Raw genomic sequence first — 23,015 nt, 5'->3', positions numbered from 1 at the left:
TAATTTTTTAATCATAATTTTTTTAATGTTTCCTATAAATATTCCATGCATTTGATTAAAAGGCAGTGCCTTAAAAAACTACCCTGTTCAAGTAACGCATTTGTAGGAATTAATCGAATGACAAAAGAATAGCAATGAACCAAAAATAATGATATATAAATTGTGCGACATACATAACAAATACATAGGAATAATATTAATAAATTGATTTTATTAAAAAATAACAAAAATCGCTAGTCTATGATTATATTTATTACACTATCAATACTGCTTACTTAATGTGTTTAAACCGTAATATGTAATGAACTACACATACAAATATAATATGGAAAATAGGTAAATGCATAAATTATTTTAATTAAAAAATAGATTATGATAGTTTATAAAAAAATCTGCCAGTAGAATGTCTCTACAGTCAGCTGCCAATCGAAAAACTCGATCAATCGAACAATGATAAAAAATAAATTAACGAACACAATGACGGGGGCGAAGTGATCCATTCCACCGGCACACAAAACTCAATATAAAATAATTAATCCACAGTCTAATCGAACATATTTAAAAAACGCAGAAATTTTAGCGTGTTGCTTAATTGATTTGTTTTTTACAAGTCAGTATCGTACCAGGCGGCCACCTGGTTGTTGTCCTGGGGCGGGGTGGGCAACTGGTCGATGCCGTCAAAGTTTAAGTCGGCCTCGCCGCTGGTCACGTCCATGGCGTCGATGGGGCTGTAGGCGGAGCCGTTACCGCCGCCGTGGGAACCAATTTCCAGACCCTGCATGTCTATTGGTATCTGGTCATACCCTACACCAACAATTTGTCTTTAGTAACCGCCGGTGATTAACACAGTTTAATTAACATCACATCTAAAGTAATACCTAAACGGCTAAGAGGTGTTTACTTTAGGTCTGACGTTAATGAATATTACAAAAAATTAAATGGTAATTGCCTACAAAAATCCATGCTCAACATCTACTATAAAAAAATCAAATATAAATCAATCTACACCACAAAGTCACCTGTTATTGTGTTAGCTTCAAGAGAGAGGTATGCTATTCATCTGATGGTGAAAATAGAAAATTTACTCTTAATACAGTTCCGAATTGTATTTAAATATGTTTTTATATTTGTATTCAATATTTTATCGAGTGCTGTTTTACATACACTAATTTATTGAGAGATTAAAATTAAATTTATTAGGAAATTGATGAAAATTAAGCTTGTCCTATCTTCCAACAGTTGGCTGATAAACTGCACAATTTATGTAAGGTTTCAAAATTAAACACCAAATTATGGTACAGTTTAATCACTTTCATAATTAAAACTACTCATCCATTCTAGTCCAAATTGGTCACATTTTTAGCGAAAACCAATGGTTCTCTTGTAGGTCTGGGGTCAAACGCACCCTCATCCAAAAACTATATACCAAATATATTTCAGTAAGTTGCCATAATTATAACCACTACTGTATATCTTGTATCACTTTTTTTACCAATTAAAAATTGGATAATAAATTGGCATGTGTAAAACAGCTATAGTTAATTTTATGTATAATATAGAGTTTATAGTTTAACCAACATTAGTGTAAATATTAGTATTTTTTGTTAAAATTGTATTTTAAATATTTGTTGTGCCTAATTACCTTGTTGCTGATATGGCCTACCGCCGTGGCTGCTGTGGACACTCGGTGGTCCCTGGGTGTACATATTATCGTACGGATGATCAGGACTCAAAATGTCCTAAAATTATCAGTGAAAAAAAATGCAAACCAAAAAAAAAACAAACAAGAATAGTGCAATAAATACTACTGTGTGTCGTGACATGACAACAAAAATCGTTTCAAGCAAACAATCCAACAAAAACTGAGCAACGCAATCAGCGTTTGTTGCATTGCAGACACTAGCTATATACATACCTACCTTAAAGGTAGAAATAGCTTGGTCAAAAAACTCAAAAAAGGCAAATCTCAAAAGAGGCCAAATTAAACACAACAATTAAATTACCTGTAGATCAGGAGTCATGCCCAGGTCCGGGTTCCATAGGTTCTCCTCGCGGAACAGCGAGTTCGTCAGTTCCATGGATAGTCTCTTTTTGTAATCTTGCGGCTTGTCCTCGCTCATACGGAAGAGCACTGCCGCAGCATACGTTGCCACACCTATGCGGAAAACAAATTACTTATTTGATCCATTTCACCACATCATTGTGGCATTACCTTCATTCCTGGAGTGCAGGAGCTCGGTGAGAGGAGCGGTGGCCCCCTCGTGTTCGATCATTTCGGCACCCTCTTTGTCGGCCGCCAGTTCGCAAAGGGCTCCTGCTGCGACGCGCTGGATGTTTTCGATGTCGTTGAACAGCAGTCCGACGAAGACGGGTATGACACCTTGTTGTCGGACGATGACGCGATTGTGGGACTCGCGGGCCAGGATGTGTAACGCGCCCACCGTGCCCTCAATTATCTCCTCCATGCGCACGCCGTCGGCGTAAGTACCCGGCTGTTGGCTGCCTCCGCTTGCAACGCTCGTACGCTGTAATAATATATTTATTAAATAAAGAACTCCATTAATATCAATATTATGTGATTTAACACCACTTCTTAAAACCTTACCCTTTGAGTGTCTTGGAAGGCCCTCATCAATAGCTGTACCAAGTGATGGATAGCCCCATGTTCTCTGAGTGGAGCATGATTTGCCGGACACAACGCCAAATTCCTTATCAACCCGATCACCGCCTTCATCAGAGGCCAACGTGACGGAGGGTTGAGCAATTTGACGATCACTTGAATACCGTAGTTCAGTCGCACGGCGTTCTGTGCCATTTCGGATTCGACGTGGCGTGAGGTCAAGTGACGTAGGGCGCACACGGCGGGCTCTGTGATCTCCTCACGGTCGCCGGCGTTCACAATGGTCCTCACCAGAGCGTCGACACCTAAAACAAACAGAATAATTTGTCAAAACTTGAATAACTGTAACATTAGCGCACTTACCTCCGACTTGGCAAACAGTGACCTTGTTTCTTTGATTATTGCACGTTAAATTGGACAGAATACCGGCGGCGCAAGTCACGACGTTCACGTCGGACGACCCAAGAACTGTGACGAGGGATTGCAGCAGGCTTTCGAGACCGTCCACTTTGGTGGCTGCGTCGGACAAGTTACGCAAAGTCCACAGGCAGTTCTGCACCAAGCGGGCGCTCTGGTTGTTCAGGTGCATGGCAAGTGCCTGCATGCCACCTGCCTCGACTATAGCAGGTTTATTGCTTGAGCAGACTGAGAGAACCTGAAAAATATCCATATTTTAGAATACATTCACTCACAAGTGGGTTTGAGGTATTACCTTAAGTACTCTGGAGGTGGTCCACAACAGCTTCTCGTAGTCGTATGACCTCATGATCCTCACCAATTCAATGGGACCTTGTGACGCCAAAATGATAAGCTTGCTTTCCTGGTTGCCGTAGGCCAAAATTTGCAGACAATCAGTAACAATGGCCAAGAACTTGACGTTGTTGCGTTGCAGCAGCGCCACCATTTTCTGTAAACCACCCGCCAGCCTGACGGCCATCTTCGAACCGTCCTGATGCAACAACAAGTTGTGCAGCGTCGTGATGGCATAGAAGAGCACACTCTCGACAGGAGACGAGAGCAACTTGACCAAAGCGGGAATGCCGCCGCTCTTGAAGATTGCCAAGAGACCTTGACGATGGTGCGACAACTTGTGCAAGGTGCCGACCGCTCCCTTGGTAGTCTCCAAGTCGTTGGAATTGGAGATCGCCTTCACCAAGGCGGCTACCATCTGAGGACTGTTCATGATGGCGTGTCGCGAGGCCTCCTTCTTGGACAGCTGGTGCACCATCATGGCAGCCTGCGAAACCACCACCTGATCCTCGTCGTTCAACAGCTTAATCAACTCCGGAATGGCGCGTGTTGCCAAATCGGCGTCATCCTGGTAATTGATCAGATTAACCACCGCATGTTTTAACATTTGGCTGGGCTCCGCCAAACGTTGTACAGCGGTCTGATGGCCTGGGTCGAATTGCGTGGACGGAATTTCGATTCCCTCCTCCAACGTTTCGGGGAACATGGCGGCTCGCACTCTCTGCGACCTGGTCTGGTTCAATTGGTTGTTCATTTCGTCCACCTGATCTTGCGTGAATCCTTGGCCGTAACCTAAACCGCAGCGTTATCAAATCGAGTAACTCGGAATCATCGACGTGCTTACCTTGGTCAAGGTCGAACAGGTCCATTTCCTCATCCTCCTTGCCGCTCAGCGATGGTACTTGGGTGGCGGCCCCGGAATGGATACCGGAGTCGCCGAAGTAATTTCCCTGTGGCCACATCAGCGTCTGCTCCTTGGAGGAGGCCAGGGGGAGGTCCCCGGGACCCTGTTGGTAGTGTCCTTGTTGAGCCACTAAAAATGATAGAGTTACGTTCTTATTAGGTACAGTGTGTGCTCTGTGTTGTTCTGTGATGTATGTTACTTGTGACAGTCCAGTGGCAAAGCAGTAAGTATATGTTGTGATAACGAAAGTGAATTATTTCATCTTATCCGTTTTTTTACGATAAAAATATCGTAATATATTTATATCTCAAATAATAGAAAACCAGATAAGGATTTGTTTGTATTATGATAGTAAATAGGTAACACAAAATAATTTGGAGAAGTATAGGATATAGGAAAAATATAAATCAACTTAAATAAAATTTATAAAATTGAAAACATATTTACAAATGGTATACAAACAACTCCACAATGTATTACCAATCTTTAATTCGTTAATTTTTTGCTGGAACGTGTTCTAACATGCTCTATTTTTTCGTCAGTGTGCCCAACATATTAACTTTTAGGTTAGGATATTTTATTACATGTACCCTGTATATATTTGTGAAAAAAATTGGTTTATAAGTTGGTAGTCCTAAAAGTACTTATAAGTGACAATTTAATTGGTTAATTTATTGACGGAAGATGTTCCAACATGCTCTATTTTTCATCAGTGCAGCCAACATGTTTACTTTTAGGTTAAAATATTTTAGTACATGTTTGTAAACAAATTTGGTTTATAAGTTGGTTATACCAAAGTACTCGTTCTTTAAATTAAATTTACTAAAAAATAAATTAGCAAAGTTCTGTATTACAAGTAATAATAATTTGACTTTTGTAAAAAAGCTTATGAGATATAAAAAACAAAACTGATTGTTATCTTCACATGGAAATACTTTTATATATTTGTTTTCTTTTTATAAACTTTGTTGTGTAAAATGTTGCTGTATATAAAAGTAAAACCTTGTTACTATTAATTAGTTATAATTAAAAATTAAATTAAATTTTTGCTTGCTTCTCAATCTCCTACTATAGCATGGTATAAAATAAATAATTCCACAATTTATTAGCCAACATGTTATAAAATAATTTAATACTATCATACTGACATGGTTGCTTCTCGATCTTCTACTACAGCAAGTTGACTGTTTGTAAATGTTGTCATATTTTACTTATAACAATGTTTGATAAGCATTAATATATTTCTAATCAAGCTTTTCTTTGTGTTTATTTAATTTTCTGTGAATTATTGTTGAATATTTATGTTGGAAATCAGGACATCTATGAATCATTCACAATAAATCATCAGTTCATGGAATTGACACTGAATGTTAATGTTTAATCATTGTCTATTGCTTTTTCCACAATTTGGGAAACTGAACGGTTAAAATTATCGCCCGAAATAATTATGTAAACAAAAATAACTCATAATAGTCCGTTTCCTGTTTCGAAACACGAAAATAAACACAACATTGTTTCCTTTGATGTAACTTTGGAGACAAACGTATTTGTATATAAAAACAAACCTAAATAAGCTCTATAATTGTGTTGTTAGTACTTACTTGGCCGATTTTGATTTGTCTGCATGTAACTCATGGTGAGGTGGTGTTCACACCTGAAACATTTCAAAATCAAAAACGTATTAGTCACCAGAATTCCGAGAAATACCAAACATTGATCTATGGTGTTTGTCAAACGCACACAATTTCGACAATTTTGAAACGGCAAGTACAACAAAATGGAGTTGACGCAAGTCGAAATATCACATAACAAAACAACGTAACAAGTGCATCATGCAAGAGAATGCACCCACGCACAAAGAGATAAGATGTCCTCCATGTTGTTGTTTAGAAGTTCACCGATCAAATCACGCTGAGATTCTTACTTGTTACACGACTAACGCATCACCCGTCTACAGCTAACCGTCGATGAACTCACCTTGCACCACAAAATTACACTTGCACTTAAAAAAGCACCAGTTTACAAATGGCAAACTGACTAACAACACCGCACCCGTCTGAGACCGATCTCGATAGATTACAATTGCAGGTAGATTCACACGCAACGATGCCGGATCTCCAGCAACACTGGTTCGGGACAAAAATCTATCGTTCGTCAACGAAAACAATTAAATCTTAGAACGTTTTGAACATTTTTTACTTTATTTACTATTAAAATTCAGTAAAATTTCAAATAAAACAATAAATAAAATACTATTATCGTGTAAACGGCACTTATACGAGCGTCATCTATGATAACGCTACGACACTACCGCCGTGTAGAGCGGCGTAATACAAAGCGGGGTTTTCAAAATGGGGCCATAAATAAGGGCAAATATTTCAGTGCAGACAATTCGACGGGGGCAATGTAACAGCGGCATGGCCAGATAAAGCATTGGGCAAATTAGAAATGCCGCTCACCCATGTACCTAAAAGATAACAAGTGTAAATATTTGTCGGTGGATCTTTAACTCAAACTTTATAAAAAAGGGTAATTACTCTGCGCCTCTTTTGAAGTGAATAAATTAAATAATTAATTTGAATTTCCTAGATTAAAATAGATTTAAAAATAGTTTCAATATGTTTTATTGACTGAGTTAAATTATTTAAATATTTGCAGTATTTTACATTTATTTTACTTTTTATATATTTAATAGACATAAAAATAAACATTTGTTTACAAAAAACACTTCAAAAGACGAGGAGTGTATTAATCTTAAAAAATAAAATACTAATTAAAGTTTTAATTTTCATCCTCCATATATAATTAAGGTGTTTAATCAAATAAAACAAACCTCTTTCAATGCAAAAACACTCGATACTGTTCAAAGCTTTCTTGTAAGCGGTGGTGACTCCCCCGATAATCATTAATTGCGTTCCAAAATTGGTAACAATATGGCCATGTCTGGGAATCTCCATTTCAATTTTCGACTTCCACTTCTCCGAATCTTCGTCCCACTGCTCCACTATATCTAAACTTGTAGAATGGCTAGTTGATTTCTCGGCACCGCCGATGATAAACAAACGATCTTGCAACAAAAACAAACATGAAAAGCAACGAGGAAAACTCAGTTTCGTGATTTCCGTCCATCTAAAAAAATTTTATTTCGTGGATGTAATCTCTAATAAATGTAGTACTGACTGGTTAGTTTTTGTATTGTAACATTCCACCGAGTCGAGAATGGTACTATTTTTTAATCCCGAAAGTCCACCAGCTACCCAAATGCAATCTTTAAACTGGGAACAACAAAGTCCAGTTCTGGCTTGTTTCAATGGTGCCACTTCCTCCCACGACGATTGGTAGATGTTATACTTTTCTACTGATCTTAAAACCCTACAATAATTAAGTCCAACTTTAAGGATTTGACTTGCATCTTAACTTACTTTTGTTTATCTTGACCGCCTATAGCGAATAACATTTGATTGCACACGACGAGACCAAAATGCTTTCTTGGCATCATCAAGTTGCCTTCATGATACCAATATCTGTTTGTGGGGTCGAAACTCCAAACGGTATTGACGACCTTACTTTTACACTTGCCCTCCTCCCTTGGATCGGCTCCACCTAAAAGTATTTGCTTGACTTTGATCTACCAATGTATGATCAAGTTTTACAAACCCACAAGATATACCCGTCCTCTGAAGAAGGCAATGCAGTGATAGTACCTCGGCTCTGGCAGATCTCCCACATATTCCCAAGTATTGTCCCTTGGTTTGTATTGGAAAATATCCTTCCCTGTGTTTCTACCGACGCCATAATTTCCATGTGGATCAAAGCCACCAAAGATAAGAACAGTTTCTTTATCCCGGTTAAATAATGATGTATTATCTGGACTACAAGTTATATGTTTGAAAACTAAATGCTATTATCAAATAGAATGGTAACTTACGTTGTGTTCATTTTCGATACTGACTGGAAAAGCTTCAACACCTTTTTCGGAAACAATTTGTCACATTTATCTGGTAATTTTGTGTTAGTTTCTACAACAGGTTTCATCTCCTCATGCGGCTTTGCTGCAATTTCAATTTTAGGAACCACTTTTGCGGGCTTAGAAATTGGATTCGGATTTATTGGAGTCTTCGTATCTGGATTTGAACTTAAATTTTCCTAAAAAAATTAATCATGTACTAGTTTGAAGAAGAACAGGTATTCCAAAAGGTAAAAGTTTGGCATTGTAAGTGCAGTCATATTGCTGAAACATGTACCTTTTGGAATAAACGTATGAAATGCACTTAAATGATAAACCTTACCTTTTGAGTCTCTTATCGTGTTAATTATCCTGCGGAAATAAAACTATTAACCTCCATGAAGTACACTTTCATTCAACTTACCTATTTTAATTGCTTTCAACTTTATATTATTATTGTATGGTATAAATATAAGACTAAATCCACAATATACATATTTTATTTAACATAGAAATGTGTATAAAAATGTATATGACATACAAATAATAAAGTGTGTTGTATATTAGTGTTTGTAAATGGGTCCATTACATATATGGAATTATTAGGCTACTTATTATCTACACTATTGTTTCAGCAAACACTCAGGAAAGCTTACTGAGTTTCTTATTCGCACTTACTTTTTTCGTACACATAAATTCGTCTGCATTTGTTGTTATTCTAGGAGACATTGTTACTTCCTTTTTGGCCTTGCCCTTATCGTCCAAATGGGTTCTCCTGTACTGGTCGAGGTATATCACAAACTCCCTATAGGTGAAGTAAGTCTTGTCACATCCAGTCCAGTTTCTGATTGGTGGCTCATTTAGTCCCAAAACTGAATTCCAGTGTTGGAATTCGCTGTTCTCTTGGCCGTACCAATACTTAATTATTACGTATCTGTCAACAAACATGTTAGGTTAAATTAATATAATTTATGGGAAAAATATTTCCATACGCCAGGCCATCGTCGATCATTTTGCAAACCATTGGATCCTTGGTTAGTTCCATGAATTCAGGATTCTCTGGGTTTCTTTTGATATCGATCAATTGCCACGGGGCAATGTTGCCGAAACGGACGCACTCCAAAAGCTGGTATTTGTGGACACTTCTGTTATCCCAGTCGTGTTTTAACCATCTTACAGCTGACATGAAGACCTCCATTTCACTATTTAAAATATAAAACAATAAAGAAATTATGACAGACGTTTGAAAAATACCAATTAATAGAAATATAATTGGAAGTGAGGAAATCTTTGACGTCGTCAATATCTAGTTCGAGCCAGTCCTGGGACCCAACTAACATTAGGAAGAAATTCTGAATTCTGGGAATCATTATTTCGCGAATTTCTCGCAAATTTTTCTTTTTCGCCGTCATGTACAGGAAGAAGGCGGTCGCTTCGCTGAAAACTTCCTGGTCATCTATGAAGTACCAGCATTGCTCAACCAGATCTACAACATATTTGTAAGTCACTTGCTTATGCAATGTTTTAAATAACAAAAACCATTCATTTTAAGATATTTTGCGGCAGTAAAAATATCCAAAACATTATGTCGTGTGAGTTCTTGATACGATGGTTCTCCTGATATCATCCATTCGTATATGAAAGCGAAAGTTGTGGCGCTACATACTTCCTACGAATAAAGTCATATTAGTGTCAGAGTGTTCGAGTAAATTTTGGTCATCTGTACCTGAGGTAATTCCACCTTTTTCACTGCACTGTAACCGTTGAAAGCTTCGGAGTAGCACTGAAGAACTATTAAGTGACAATTAAATTCTTCGTTCCCAATACAAACTTTACAGTCTGTATTCCTGAAACGTCATTAGTGAACCTACACCTTAAACCTAACAAACAATTAATAGGTACTTATAATTGATGATTCTTGAATGCAGTTCGAGGTAAAGATTTTTCTTTTCGGGTAGCTTGACTTTATCCCAATTTATTGTGGACTCCTCGCTGTATCCGAGTCTAGATAAGTCAAGATCTTCGAGTATTTCGCACGTTTTTTTGGTGTCGTATTCGGAGGCTTCCTTTTGGGAGCTCCTGGTGGGACTTGTCGCAAACACCGATCCAATATTGGAGACGCTTCCGTGGAAGTGTTCGTTAATGGCGGCCATGGCCGCGGATTGTGGTATGTCTTCGGACGGTTGCGACATGGTGGACTGGGGATCGGAATTTATGTTTACTTGGGTGTTTGCCGGATCCGCCACAAGTACACTGAATTTGTCGGAAACGAAAATTACCTGTAAATAATACACATGGTGTTTTCATAGAAGCTATTCGATTGGATTGAATTTTTATGGAAGTGCGATGTGTTATTGGTTCACATACATATGTGTGATTTGCATTTTGATCAAACCGTCACGTCGAGTTAAGGGCATATCTATTTGCCATTTTATTTACATATAAAGCTGAATCGAAAGTTCACCACGAATGTTTTATGGATTAGGTCGTGTCAAAGGAGATAAAACGTGTCATTCGGGAACATATGAGGATGTTACGCATTGCTCTATATACCATTTTTAGTACATCGAGCCGGTTATATTTTAACCTCCCCAAGTTTCTGTCGTATAAAAGCGACACATGATTTAGTCACCGAGGAAGGACATTAATATTTATACATGCAACTAAACTTAAACAATGAGGGTTATAAATATTGTAGTTAGATGTAAGTAACTTCTTTGAGCTTTGAAGACGTTACCTGATCCGAATTGACTTTGAAATTGCCACTGGGGGTTAATTTGAAGGGAAAGGTTCGAGACTCAGGTCGTTCTTGTGGGCTGTCAAATAAAACTGTGTGTTTAATTAAGAATGTACGCCCAACAAACATTTATACTTACTATGAGTTTATCGTGGTGTTATCTTCATGGGGGATTTCCTTGTTTTTTGTTGTAGGGGACAAGCAATCGTCTTGACTGGTCGTTGGTTCGACGTCTTGCACTTTGTCGTTCGACTGTGCGCAATCAGCACAGTCAGCTAGATTAGTTTTGTGCTCAATCTTTTTGTTGTAACCTGAAAATTCACCAGTTACATTCAGGTTAAACAAAAAAGAACAGCTTCACCTTGAGGGAGATTATATAAGTTTGGCAATCGGTGGTTTGGGTTACGCAAGGGATGAGTTTGGCGCTAAAATGATAAAAAAAATCATATTTCTTTGCAAATCACGCCACACTTACTTTGTTTGTCGATTTAATTGCGTCTCCGGAGCAGGAAGGCTTGTCTTGTGGTGCTTGGTCTACTTCTTCAGTAAATGTGAGCCTTTAAACAAATCAGCAGTTAAATCATCCACCTTTTCGCCCAAATATTTTTTGCTTGTCTGTTATTGGTCATAACCCATTACCCCAAATCTGAACCCATGTTCCCAATCATAAATGGCATGGTATGTCGAGAAAACTTTGAATTTACCCCTTACATATATCGCGAGGATTGAATAAATGAAGTTTGACAAACTGTCAAATCCTAATTTTTACAACCTAACAATTAAACGATAGTAGGTGCATTTAAAAAAACATTAAAAGCTACACAATAAGGACACAACATGGTTAATTACTTACCGAAGGTTAAGCAGTTCGTGGTCTTCAAAAGAATTAGAGTCCTTTGTAGATTCCTTGCACTCCTGAAATTGTATAAATTGCATCATCCGCCATTTGAACCAACTTCCCAATTACCTTGTTCGGAATCGTGAAGGGCTTTCGCATCATATGCCCAAACAACTTCGAATTTGTTTCTTCTTTAAATAATCATGTATACGTGTATAAATAAAATATGACTGGTATAAATCAATATAAGAAGTTTGATAAGATGTCAAACATTCACACGTTAGTATAAACAAAATCTGTCAGTTAATAATAACATGGATGACATCCACAACGTTCCTAACTATATAATCAAGACATATGGGGACGCAGGCAGAAAAAGGTGTATTATTAATCACGAGTTTGCAGTCCCAAATTCCTACAAATCCGTCACGGCCTTGTCTTTTGCCATCGATGGAGAATTCGTCGCTGTGGGCTATGAATGTGGAGACATCCAGGTTTCATTCCTTCTTGATTATATTTCCTGCATAATCATTTAAGTTTTACAGTTGATTCACGCGGACTCAGGAGTGGTGGTTTGGGCTGTAAAAGGAGACAGTTTAGCCATAGAGTTTATTCAATTCTCGCCACATATTACTGCAATATTTACTTGCAATGAGATAGGAAAGGCTTATTTACGCAGGTTAGATAACTTGGCAACGTTCAGGTTCGGAGGTAATTGCTCAATACTACGAATCGTAAGTTTTTAACTCTTTTTAGACTTACAGGCGAAAATTAGTTGTTTCGATTTGGACAAGACTGGTTCCACCATTATTTTTGGAGAAAAAAGTGGTGCCATTCGCATAATGGATTTAAATAACGCAAAGGTTTGGCTTTTCAAGAAAATTGCTTTCAAATATTATATATTTGATGTTAACAGCAAAGGCAGCTCTACAAATGTAAATCACTTAACTCCAATTACCACAAAATGCCAGTATCTACAGTCAAATCTGTTCCTCGTTCACCCACAATATTTTTGTCAGCTGCTCAAGATTCCCAAGTGAAGGTAGTAGTAAATGGCTCAAGTGATTGTGTTAAAATTAATTCAGTTTTTAGATATGGGATATACGTACCAAGGAGGCGATTGTTGGCACCATCCGTGGGCCATACATAATAAAAAATGGTCTTGACATTCATGTACGTCTTTTACCATTAATTCACAATCAAATAGAAAAATGTATTTTTTTAGAATTACCATGTACTAACAGGCTCATACAGATTAAATGACAGCATACAATTATGGGATATGCGCAGAATACAGCCTGAAAAAACTTTGAATCCCTTGAACAAACCAGATTTCAGATATGGCCAGTACATAAAGTGTTGCCAATACCTTAAAAGATTCAAATCTCCCCTGATTGTTTACGGTGATAATGTTTTAAACAAATTGAACATTTTGGACATTTTTTCCAATAAAGTCTTGGAAAGCTTCGAAACCTACAAGCCCATAAAAATTAAAGCTGTCGCCACATATAAAACACAAGTTGCTTTCGGTGGTTCCAAGGAGTTAGTCATTGGAGGATATTATTTCAGAATTTAGTAGATAAACTGCGCAACTAAAATAATTATCTTTGATTATACTCTATATAGAATTAGTTAGGTTAATTAAATATAGTTACTAAAATTGTTAGTGGGAGAAAAACTTTCCGAATAGACATATTTGAAATGTAAATGCTGGTATTAACTCATAAAAATGAAATCATTTGAAAAAATCTTGCAAAAAATCATTCCAAAAAACTTTTTCTCATTCCATGAAAATGTATTAACTTTTCAGGGCCTGCTGAGTCCTAAACATCCTTGCCTTCGGATATTGTATTTGATTTGGAGCATCCCTCACAACATTTTCACGACAGTGTATTTAATATCTGTTGAAATTATAATGGCATATCAACATTACGAAACAAATAGGACGAAAGCTATGGTAACAATTGCAGTAATTTTTCTGCATATGGTTTGCAGTAAAAGGATATTCATTTGGCATTTTTTCCTGAAGAAAAAGTATAACAGGATTATTAATATATTGAAAAGAGATGTTGACTTTTTGATATTTAATGTGAATGATGTTGACTTAACGTTGGATAAACCTCCCGTAGGGTTCTCATACGAGTGTATTAAAGAATATTGGCAACGAAAGACGAGATTCTATAGAAAATTGGACAAATATAATAGAAGGTAAAAAAATAAACACTAAAACTTAAACGTAAATTAATCTTGTTGTAGGAACGAAATCGAGGACTTCAAAATTAGAAATGATTTACATGTAAAATTTCAATGCTTATGTATTCAACTTACATTTTTCATGGCTGTTTTTCTGGTTATATTTAATGCTTACTTAATTAAACAGCCACGTTATTACAAATTCAACCCAAAACTGAACGTAACTTCATTGTACAGTGGTTACCCTTTTGAAACTTATTTTCCTTTCGATACGTCCATAACCGATGGATATTATCTCATGGGACAATTATATCAAATTTACATGTACATTGGATGCGTTGAAACTTTCTTAAGTAAATCTGTGAATAGTCGAAAAAGAGAGAAGAACCATTAATTCTTCTTTCTTTTTTGTAATTCAACTCCTTGAATTTGTTTTTGTAGTTTTAGACACGAGTGCTTGGATGTACATGTGGATGCTCAAGGGTCAACTTACAACAGTCAGGTTTGCCTTACGGAAATTAGATTGTGATATAAAAGTCAAAGGCAAAAAAGCTTCGTTGCTGATCGTGGAAATGCGCATGATCAAATGCATCGAAGAAGTTAAATTTATCATAAAGTAAAACAGTTCTCTTTGTAAACTTGTACTTCAGCATTCAATTTTAGGGGTGTACAAATTCTGGAGCAGCTGTACAACGTCCAGTTAGCAATACAATACGGAATGTGTGTGTTGATCATATGTTTTACCATGTATGCCGTCCAATTAGTAAGTAAACAAAACTTACTCCATTCTGTTTTCTAATGCCTTTATATAACAGATTACATCAGTCGGTGAGCTTTCGTACCTGTTTTCCATCCTGGTATTAATATTGTTTGAGCCGCTCTTCATAAGCTGGATTAGTCAGTCGCTAACAGAGGAGGTAAGATTAATAACTTTTAATACCCTCGCAGAAAGTGGGGAAAAAACGCCATACATATTTATTAGGTTGCTTTCGCCCTTTATAAACGCGTCAAGTACAAAGTGTAAAAAAGAGCCCACTTTAATATTAAGTGGATCGTTGTCTACGCTTTTCGATATGAATCCTTAAGTTTGTTGTAAGACAAATACGTCTACTGTAAAATATTTTCTGCTAAGTTTTCTTTTATACATTTTAGTTTTACAATGTACTCTCGGCATTGTATGAGTTAAATTGGCTGGACTACCCACCACCGTTGAGAAGGAAGCTCTTGTATTTTATGATGGTGCTAAAAAAGCCCAAAGTTTTGACACTAGCGGGGATGCTGAATATAGATTTTGCATTTTATTTATCGGTAAGTTTGGATATTATTATTTAGTGTGTGCAAGGAGTACAGTTAATACTTTTTGTACTTCAGCTTCTTAAGAATTCATATTCAGCTTATACACTGATCTCAAAGACCCAGGAACAAGGAAAATGATACACAGATATTAATATTCAAAATTACTTATTTTATTTTATTTTTATTCTGAAAAACTACATCATTACAGAAACTTTTTATTTAATATTTTAGGTATAATTTTTTTATTTAATATGAATTGTCAAAATAAAATGTTCTTTTAAACACTATTAGTTATGATATATTTATATTATAAAAATAATAAATAACCATAAAATAAAAAATGCGTATGATTTTATACATTGAAAAATAAAGTTTTTTAAAGAATAAAATTAGATTGACCAATTACATATTAGAGACAACAATAAGAGAGCATTTATAAAACATTTTAAAGTATCTCTAATTATGGTTACACTGTATATATATTTAAATTACCATATAGGTTTGAAAATATTATATAAAAATTGACGAGATCTATAAGAAATGTCCGTAGATAAAAAATTATGCAGTGAATAGTAATTTAAACAAATTGCTAGTCGTTTAATGTAATTTATATAATACCATATTGATTGATTAAACTTGTTTTCAATGACTTACCATAATTGCTTGACAACGGAATAAAGAAACATAAGTAAGTACAGATTATGGAATTATGGTAGGTAATAATACAAAATGATAAATTGTTAATAGGGGTAGTAGTGGAACTAATGTTCTTAGTAATCCATTTTTTTTTGCAGGTAAATTATAAAAACCCTTCAACAAAAAAATTGTCATAAAATTTTATAAATATTTAGAAGTAATTTCATAAGGTTCACGTTTCAAAGATTATTCCTACAAAAAATAATGTATTAGACCTTCTATGATTCCATATATTTTATTATATATCTCACTTAAAAAATAATTACGATTATTTTAGTTTTAAACTTGGCACACATATTAGATGTTGTAAGAATTTATCATTAAATGTTTGTGTTGAAATACAAAGTGCAGACTTCGGGTTAGTATTCTTGAAAGGTTTATTGAATTTTGTGTGTTAAAGAAGTGAATAAATTAATTAAATAAACATATACTTTGGCATTTAAATTTGGACCTGACATAAAAGCATATTTCTGGTAAAACAACATAATTCAATATTAAATAAAACAAACAATTATAATTTCGTTGCAGTAAGGAAACAGACAACCAGAAAAAAAGTCAAAAACCCTTTACTTGTTTATTGTGTGCTTTGCTCCCAAGCTACGTATTGCATAAGACTATTAATTTTCTTTATAAATGCTTTCAAACAGGAACCGGATATTCTTTGGAAATATAATCCTGGAGTAAACGGGATAGCGATTTATAAAAAACTATCCTTTGAAACGTATTTTCCGTTTGATACTTCCGGTACGTCAGCAATTTGAATCTGTCGAGAAGCCTACAACTTTTTATTAATGTTTAACCTAAAACAACCTGACACATCATTTGTTAATAGTGATAATATTTAATTTTACTGTTATTAAGAATTATTTTAATGTGATGTAAAACTGTATAGTCATTTTTTTATAATAAACGATTACTCTTTATATACTTTATATGTTTACGTCAAAAAGAAAAAATTAAAATTTAATTAACTATATCCATAAAGAATGTTTACTAATAATTCCTATAAAGTCGATATGATTTTGCCTTTGTGGTGACCTTTATATCACACAAAAAACAAATTTCCACTTCCAATGCCTTTTAGGATCCTTAAAAGTTTGCAATTCAATCACTTTGTAATTGACTGGTCCAATAATTTTCGACTAAGAACCTGTGAAAAAAATGACGACGTTTTGTCTTCAACTTGAAAATAATCTCAATAATTTAAGTTTAATAGACTTTTTTTAATTGTGAGTTGGAAAGGTATGATGTAAAATTAGAAATAAACTGTGCTCTAATTAAATAAAATTATACATAATTGGAAAAAAAATATCTACTCAATACCAGAATATACCTAATTTTTTTTATGAAATTGTCATGTAATAAGATAAAATCATTCTAGTTTCGTAATTTGTTGTTTTAGAAAATCATGATAACCACCCAATTAAACAGAACGTTCAGAAACACAAGTCATTCTTTTGGAAGAACACAGATATGGTTAATTTCATGAAAACCTTCGTTCCCGAAAACTATTTCAGAGCTCAACGCATTATGTTCATGATGCAAGGCTTGTGACCACCAGAAAATCCATTCCTGAGTGTAATCTATAAACTAATCAGCATACCACACATTGTCATGACAACTTGTTGGACAATTATTTCAGACGTTATAGTTGTTATCCAATTGTAAAATACGGATCAAAAACAATTAATGCTAACGTCTATTATTATGTTTGGACATGTCCTTTCAAGCCTCAGAATTTTTCATTTCATTTTTGTGATCAAAAACAAAATGGATCCTTTAATTAAAATTCTTGATAGATCTATGACCTTCAGTGTATTTAATATTGCTGACATAGATTTTTTTAACAATTGCGAGGAACCAAAAATCGATTGACTACGTGGAGCTTCAAAACACATAGAGAGGTTTGGGGCAACACATGAAAAAGGACTTCAAATACAAAACAAGGTAAGAATCAATTGGAAAAGAAATATTTATGAGTTAACATTATTTATTATGTAGAAATGAAATAGACGATTTCGAGGCAAAACAAGAGCTATTCACGAGATTTTTCTCATTCTATGTACAAATAGTATATTACGTGGGTGTAATGTTTTTCTTTTACGGTGCTTTCAGTCAAATCCAGAAATTTCATGTAAATACAATCCTATATTAAATAAAACATCAGCCTACGAAAAACTGCCTTTTGAAACCTTTTTTCCTTTCGACATCTCGTTCTCTGATGGTTATCCACGTTTGGGAAAAGCTCTTCAACTTTATATGTTTGTTTCTTGTGCTGGATCATTTTTATGTAAGTTCCGTTTGTATTTAATTCTTTAAAAATAAATATTTTTTAGTAATTGATAATTATGGATCTAATTTAATAAATCATTTAAAATCCAAAGTTAAGGTCATCAAGTTTGCATTAAGAAGAATATATCACAATATTGAAATTACTGACATAAAATATTCAAGATTAATTAAAGAAATTCGATTTGTTAAATGTATAAATGAGCTGCAATCTATTTTAAGGCAAGTATTATTTTTATTATTTTGATAATTACAAAAAAACAACTTTTTTCTTTAAAGGGGTATGAGGTATTTTGAGGACTTATTCAATGTTGTCTTACTACTTCAATGTGGATTAACTGCTTGCGTTAACTTATATGCATTTCAACTGGCAAGTTTATTTAATTTTGTAAATAATACATTTTTATCACAATATTCTTTTTCTATTCAGTTGTCATCGATTCAAGAATTTGGTTATATCGGCATACTGGGCGTTCTAGTTGTTCTGGAACCTATTTTGATGTGTTGGACTTGTCAAATTTTAACAGTTGAGGCAAATATTGATATATTATGTCATTATATCAATTTAATTTCAAACATTTTAGATAACAAGCATATTAATATGTTTATATAACTTGGACTGGGTAAATTATCCACTATCTTTAAGAAAAAAAATAATTTTTGTGATTATGGTGTTCTGTAAACCTAAAACTTTAACATTAGGAGGTTGGACCAAAATAAATATGGCTTTCTGTCTAGCAGTACGTCACTTATTTCAATATTTTCATAATTTATAATTTAATTATTTGTTTTAGTGGATAAAGAATTCATACTCTGCTTATACATTAATGTCGGCAACACAGAAAAACTAAAATGATAATAATGTATTAATTTAATGTGCTATTTATTAAACTGTATAGTTAATAATATAATAATAATATTTATGTGAAAATAATATTTATTTGAAAAAATAAACGATTACATTTTATATACTTAATATATTTGTGTTTACAATTCAAATTTAAATATATTTCTTTTAGCAAATAATTTTTAAAATTTGATAAACTATATCCATAAAGAATTTGTACTAATAATACCTATAAAGTTGATTCACAAGATTATTGAGATATAAGAAATAATTTTGTCTTCGTGGTGATCCTTAGACCCCTCATTGCGAATTACACAAAAAATAGCCAGGATTTCCGCTTCCGGTGCCTTTTAGGATCCTTGAAAGTTCGAAATTCGATCACTTTGCAATTGACTGGTCGTAAAATACTTTTAAGACGACTTTGACCCAACTCTATCACAGAAAATGTGTTTACCCCTCCAATAGGTTTCGATTAAGAATCTCAAAAAAAGTCGACTTTTAGTCCTCAACTTCACTTTAATTAAAAATAAGAAAAAATCATCCCAATAATTTAAGTTTAGAAGACCTTTTTTTGACTGCGTGTTAGAAATGTATAATATAAAATTAGAAATAAAAAGCTAGTAAGAAGTACTGAAGTTATATAAAATTATACATAATTAGAAAATATTTTTTTATCTCGGAACACCAGAATTGACCTATTTTTTTATGAAATTGTTATGTAATAAGGGAAAATCATTCTAGTTTCGTAATTTTTTATATGTTAGAAAATCATAATAACCGCCTACTTAAACAGAACCCACAGAAATACAAGTCATTCTTTTGGAAGAACCCAGACATGGCTAGTTTCATAAACACGTTTGTTCCCAAAAATTATTTCAGAGCACAACGCATTATGTTCATGATGCAAGGCTTGTGGCCGCCTGAAAATCCATTTCTGAGTGTAATCTATAAACTAATCAGCACACCACACATTCTCATTACGACTTGTTGGACACTTATTTCAGACGTTATAGTGCTCCTTCAACTGTACAATACGGATCAAAAACAATTAATGCTGACGTCTATTATTATGTTTGGACATGTCCTTTCAAGTCTCAGAATTTTTCATTTCATATTTGTGATCAAAAACAAAGTGGATCCTCTAATTAAAATTATTGATAGATCTATGACTTTCAGTGTATTTAATATTGGTGACATAGATTTCTTTAACAATTTGCCTACGAGAAGCCCAAAGTCAATGGATTACGTGGAGCTTCAAAATACATGGCAAGGTTTGGGGCAACACATAGAGAAGGACTGCAAATACAAAACAAGGTAAAAATCAATTGAAAAAGAAATGTTTCAAAGTTAACATTATTTGTTATGTAGAAATGAAATAGACGAATTCGAGGCAAAACAGGAGCTGTCCACGAGATTTTTCTCATTCTATGTACAAATACTATATTACACGGGTGTGATTACGTTCTTTTATGGTGCTTTCAGTCAAAAACCAGAAATTTCATACAAATACAATCCTATATTAAATAAAACATTAGCCTACGAAAAACTGCCTTTTGAAACCTATTTTCCTTTCGACACCTCGTTATCTGATGGTTATCCGCGTTTGGGAAAAGCTCTCCAACTTTACACGTTTCTTTCTTGTGCAGGATCATTTTTATGTAAGTTCCGTTTGTATTTAATTCTTTAAAAATGATTAGTTTTTAGTAATTGATAATTATGGATACAATTTAATAAATCATCTAAAATGCAAAGTTAAGGTCATCAAGTTTGCATTAACAAAGATAGATCACAATATTGAAGTTACTGATATAAAATCTTCAAGATTAATTAAAGAAATTCGACTTGTTAAATGTATAAATGAACTGCAACCTATTTTAAGGCAAGTATTAGTATTATTTTTATAATTACAGAAAACAACTCTTATCTTTGAAGGGGTATGAAATATTTTGAGGATTTATTCAATGTTGTCTTATTACTTCAATGTGGATTAACTGCTTGTATGATGTGCGTTAACTTATATGCATTTCAACTGGTAAGTTTACTTAATTATATAAATAATACATTTTTACCACAATATTCTTTTATTTTCAGTTATCATCGATTCAAGAATTTGGTTATATCGGCACCCTAGGCGTTCTAGTTATTCTAGAACCTATGTTGTTGTGTTGGACTTGTCACACTTTAACAGTTGAGGCAAATATTGACATTCTTAGTCATTATATCAATTTAATTTCAAGAATTTTAGCTAACAAGCTTATTAATAACATTGTATGATTTGGATTGGTTGAATTATCCCCCATCTTTAAGAAGAAAAATAACTTTCATGATGATGGTGTTCACTAAACCTAAAACTTTAACATTAGGAGGCTGGACCCAAATAAACATGGCTTTTTGTCTGGCAGTACGTCATTAATTAATATTTTCATAATTCATAATTCATTTATTTGTTTTAGTGGATAAAGAATTCATACTCTGCTTATACATTAATTTCTGAAACACAGAATAAGTAAACTGGTGAAAATATGTTAGTTTAATGCCCTGTAAAAATTCGTAGTCAATTTAAATAAAACATTTAACTCACACAATTAATTGTGCTTTATTATTTTTATTGAATTTCTATACCACTAAGTACATTTGTATGTATATGTATAGTATGAATGTATGTATGTGTACTACACGTGCAGATAGTTATCTAATCAATGATTAACGATTATTCTGCACAATTTCCAAGAATAAACTTATTCAATCATCTAATTTATAATCTATTTATACATTAACCTTTTAGATCAAGTAATATGATATTAGACAGACTTTTTCATTATGCAAAAAAGCACAGTTATCTAGAAATAAGCCTTGATACAAACATCAGAAAATATATTATGTAAAAAAGATTTTTTTGTGTCTACTAGCTATTTTGGTTTAGAATATTTGTTACACTTTTTTGTATATCTTATGTCTTCAACGACAGAAACTCTCTTATTATCAATTATGTAGAAACAGTAATCTTCCAATTTTTTATCTATTTATAGGCACCCTTCTTTTTGTCAAAGCTTAATATATGATCATTTGTTAGTATAACATTTCCGTATTACAAGGAAGCTCAGCCATGATTACGTTCTACGAACTTTTAGATTACATCGTTCCCAATAATTATTTTACCGCTCAACGAATCATGTTTACTTTGCAGGGATTGTGGATGCCCAAAAATGCTTGCTTTCAAATAATTTACTTGTTGTGCGTCGTACCGCATACTCTGATAGCCACAGTATGGTTGGTCATCAGTGAAATTATTATGATGGTGAAGTTACATGAAACTGATGCAAAGCAAACAATGTTGACTTTATCTGTGACGCTTCTACACGTCCTTGCTACAGTTAGGATTTTTCATTGGAACTTGTTGATGAAACGGAGATTGGGTCCTTTGGTGAAAATTCTAAACAGGAACATTAACTTTAATATTTTCAATTTAAATGACGTCCATTTTGATGACATCATTGATAAACGACAAAAATGTAATCGTTACGAGGAGATTCGTCTTAAGTGGAAGGACATAGGAAAATACCTGGAAAAAGATAAAGTCAAGTATCTAGTTCGGTAAAGAATTTACTAATTGATGTAATATAAGAAATATTTAAATTGATTTTCAGAAACGAAATAGATGAATTCCAGAGGAAAGAGGAACTATACACGCGATTCTTGTGTTTTTACGTCCAATCAGGTTATTACTTGGGTATGGTCTTATTTCTTTTAAGTGCTTACGGACGAAAATTTAATGTTTATTGGGAATACAATCCTAGAGTGAATGCAACTTCCAAGTACATAAAATTGCCCTTTGAAACATATTTTCCTTTTGATAATTCTGTGTCGGATGGTTATCCAAATTTGGCAACAGTTTATCA

General features: G+C 34.0%; 4 protein-coding genes across 13 annotated transcripts; 2 read left to right on the top strand and 2 right to left on the bottom strand.

Annotated features, from left to right (window-relative positions):
- On the bottom strand, positions 1 to 6,345 carry LOC109595654 (armadillo segment polarity protein). 5 transcript variants are annotated; one of them, XM_020011072.2, is made up of 10 exons: positions 6,252 to 6,345; positions 5,876 to 5,928; positions 4,215 to 4,403; positions 3,333 to 4,162; positions 2,984 to 3,275; positions 2,606 to 2,925; positions 2,213 to 2,525; positions 2,004 to 2,155; positions 1,643 to 1,739; positions 1 to 804 (listed from the first exon to the last, which is right to left on the bottom strand). In XM_020011072.2, exons 2-10 carry the CDS (start codon positions 5,907 to 5,909, stop codon positions 605 to 607), a joined length of 2,427 nt encoding a protein of 808 aa, XP_019866631.1. In that variant the 5' UTR covers positions 5,910 to 5,928; positions 6,252 to 6,345; the 3' UTR covers positions 1 to 604. The 5 variants fall into 5 exon arrangements, with proteins under 5 accessions (XP_019866631.1, XP_049824270.1, XP_019866632.1 ...); XM_049968313.1 differs by having other exon boundaries at positions 4,215 to 4,391; XM_020011073.2 differs by having other exon boundaries at positions 6,199 to 6,308.
- A 111-nt stretch (positions 6,346 to 6,456) lies between these two features.
- LOC109595622 (uncharacterized) lies at positions 6,457 to 12,070 on the bottom strand. The gene is made up of 18 exons (XM_049967969.1): positions 11,925 to 12,070; positions 11,811 to 11,872; positions 11,433 to 11,514; positions 11,319 to 11,382; positions 11,097 to 11,268; positions 10,958 to 11,036; positions 10,123 to 10,499; positions 9,947 to 10,067; positions 9,760 to 9,889; positions 9,475 to 9,706; positions 9,213 to 9,422; positions 8,869 to 9,154; positions 8,203 to 8,420; positions 7,932 to 8,146; positions 7,697 to 7,877; positions 7,455 to 7,646; positions 7,108 to 7,403; positions 6,457 to 6,741 (listed from the first exon to the last, which is right to left on the bottom strand). The coding sequence occupies exons 1-18, from the start codon at positions 11,955 to 11,957 to the stop codon at positions 6,653 to 6,655; spliced, it is 3,039 nt and encodes a 1,012-aa protein (XP_049823926.1). The 5' UTR covers positions 11,958 to 12,070; the 3' UTR covers positions 6,457 to 6,652.
- On the top strand, positions 12,034 to 20,972 carry LOC109595611 (odorant receptor 42a-like). 6 transcript variants are annotated; one of them, XM_049968317.1, is made up of 13 exons: positions 12,103 to 12,289; positions 12,341 to 12,506; positions 12,552 to 12,658; positions 12,712 to 12,837; positions 12,888 to 12,968; positions 13,021 to 14,003; positions 14,052 to 14,341; positions 14,430 to 14,604; positions 14,652 to 14,751; positions 14,804 to 14,905; positions 20,293 to 20,430; positions 20,485 to 20,774; positions 20,821 to 20,972. In XM_049968317.1, exons 6-11 carry the CDS (start codon positions 13,525 to 13,527, stop codon positions 20,299 to 20,301), a joined length of 1,155 nt encoding a protein of 384 aa, XP_049824274.1. In that variant the 5' UTR covers positions 12,103 to 12,289; positions 12,341 to 12,506; positions 12,552 to 12,658; positions 12,712 to 12,837; positions 12,888 to 12,968; positions 13,021 to 13,524; the 3' UTR covers positions 20,302 to 20,430; positions 20,485 to 20,774; positions 20,821 to 20,972. The 6 variants fall into 6 exon arrangements, with proteins under 6 accessions (XP_049824275.1, XP_049824274.1, XP_049824273.1 ...); XM_049968316.1 differs by having other exon boundaries at positions 20,278 to 20,430; XM_049968315.1 differs by lacking the exons at positions 20,293 to 20,430; positions 20,485 to 20,774; positions 20,821 to 20,972 and adding exons at positions 14,971 to 15,080; positions 15,141 to 15,296; positions 15,360 to 15,507.
- Positions 20,973 to 21,030: 58 nt separating this feature from the next.
- Positions 21,031 to 21,686, top strand: LOC126265644 (putative odorant receptor 19b). The gene is made up of 4 exons (XM_049967725.1): positions 21,031 to 21,148; positions 21,208 to 21,309; positions 21,362 to 21,517; positions 21,570 to 21,686. Exons 1-4 carry the CDS (start codon positions 21,053 to 21,055, stop codon positions 21,624 to 21,626), a joined length of 411 nt encoding a protein of 136 aa, XP_049823682.1. The 5' UTR covers positions 21,031 to 21,052; the 3' UTR covers positions 21,627 to 21,686.
- Positions 21,687 to 23,015: the final 1,329 nt, after the last annotated feature.

The sequence above is a fragment of the Aethina tumida genome, chromosome 5 (assembly GCF_024364675.1).
Source record: "Aethina tumida isolate Nest 87 chromosome 5, icAetTumi1.1, whole genome shotgun sequence".
Taxonomy (NCBI): domain Eukaryota; kingdom Metazoa; phylum Arthropoda; class Insecta; order Coleoptera; family Nitidulidae; genus Aethina; species Aethina tumida.
The sequence above is the reverse complement of the archived record's forward strand: the minus strand, read 5'-3'. Positions and strand labels throughout refer to the sequence as shown.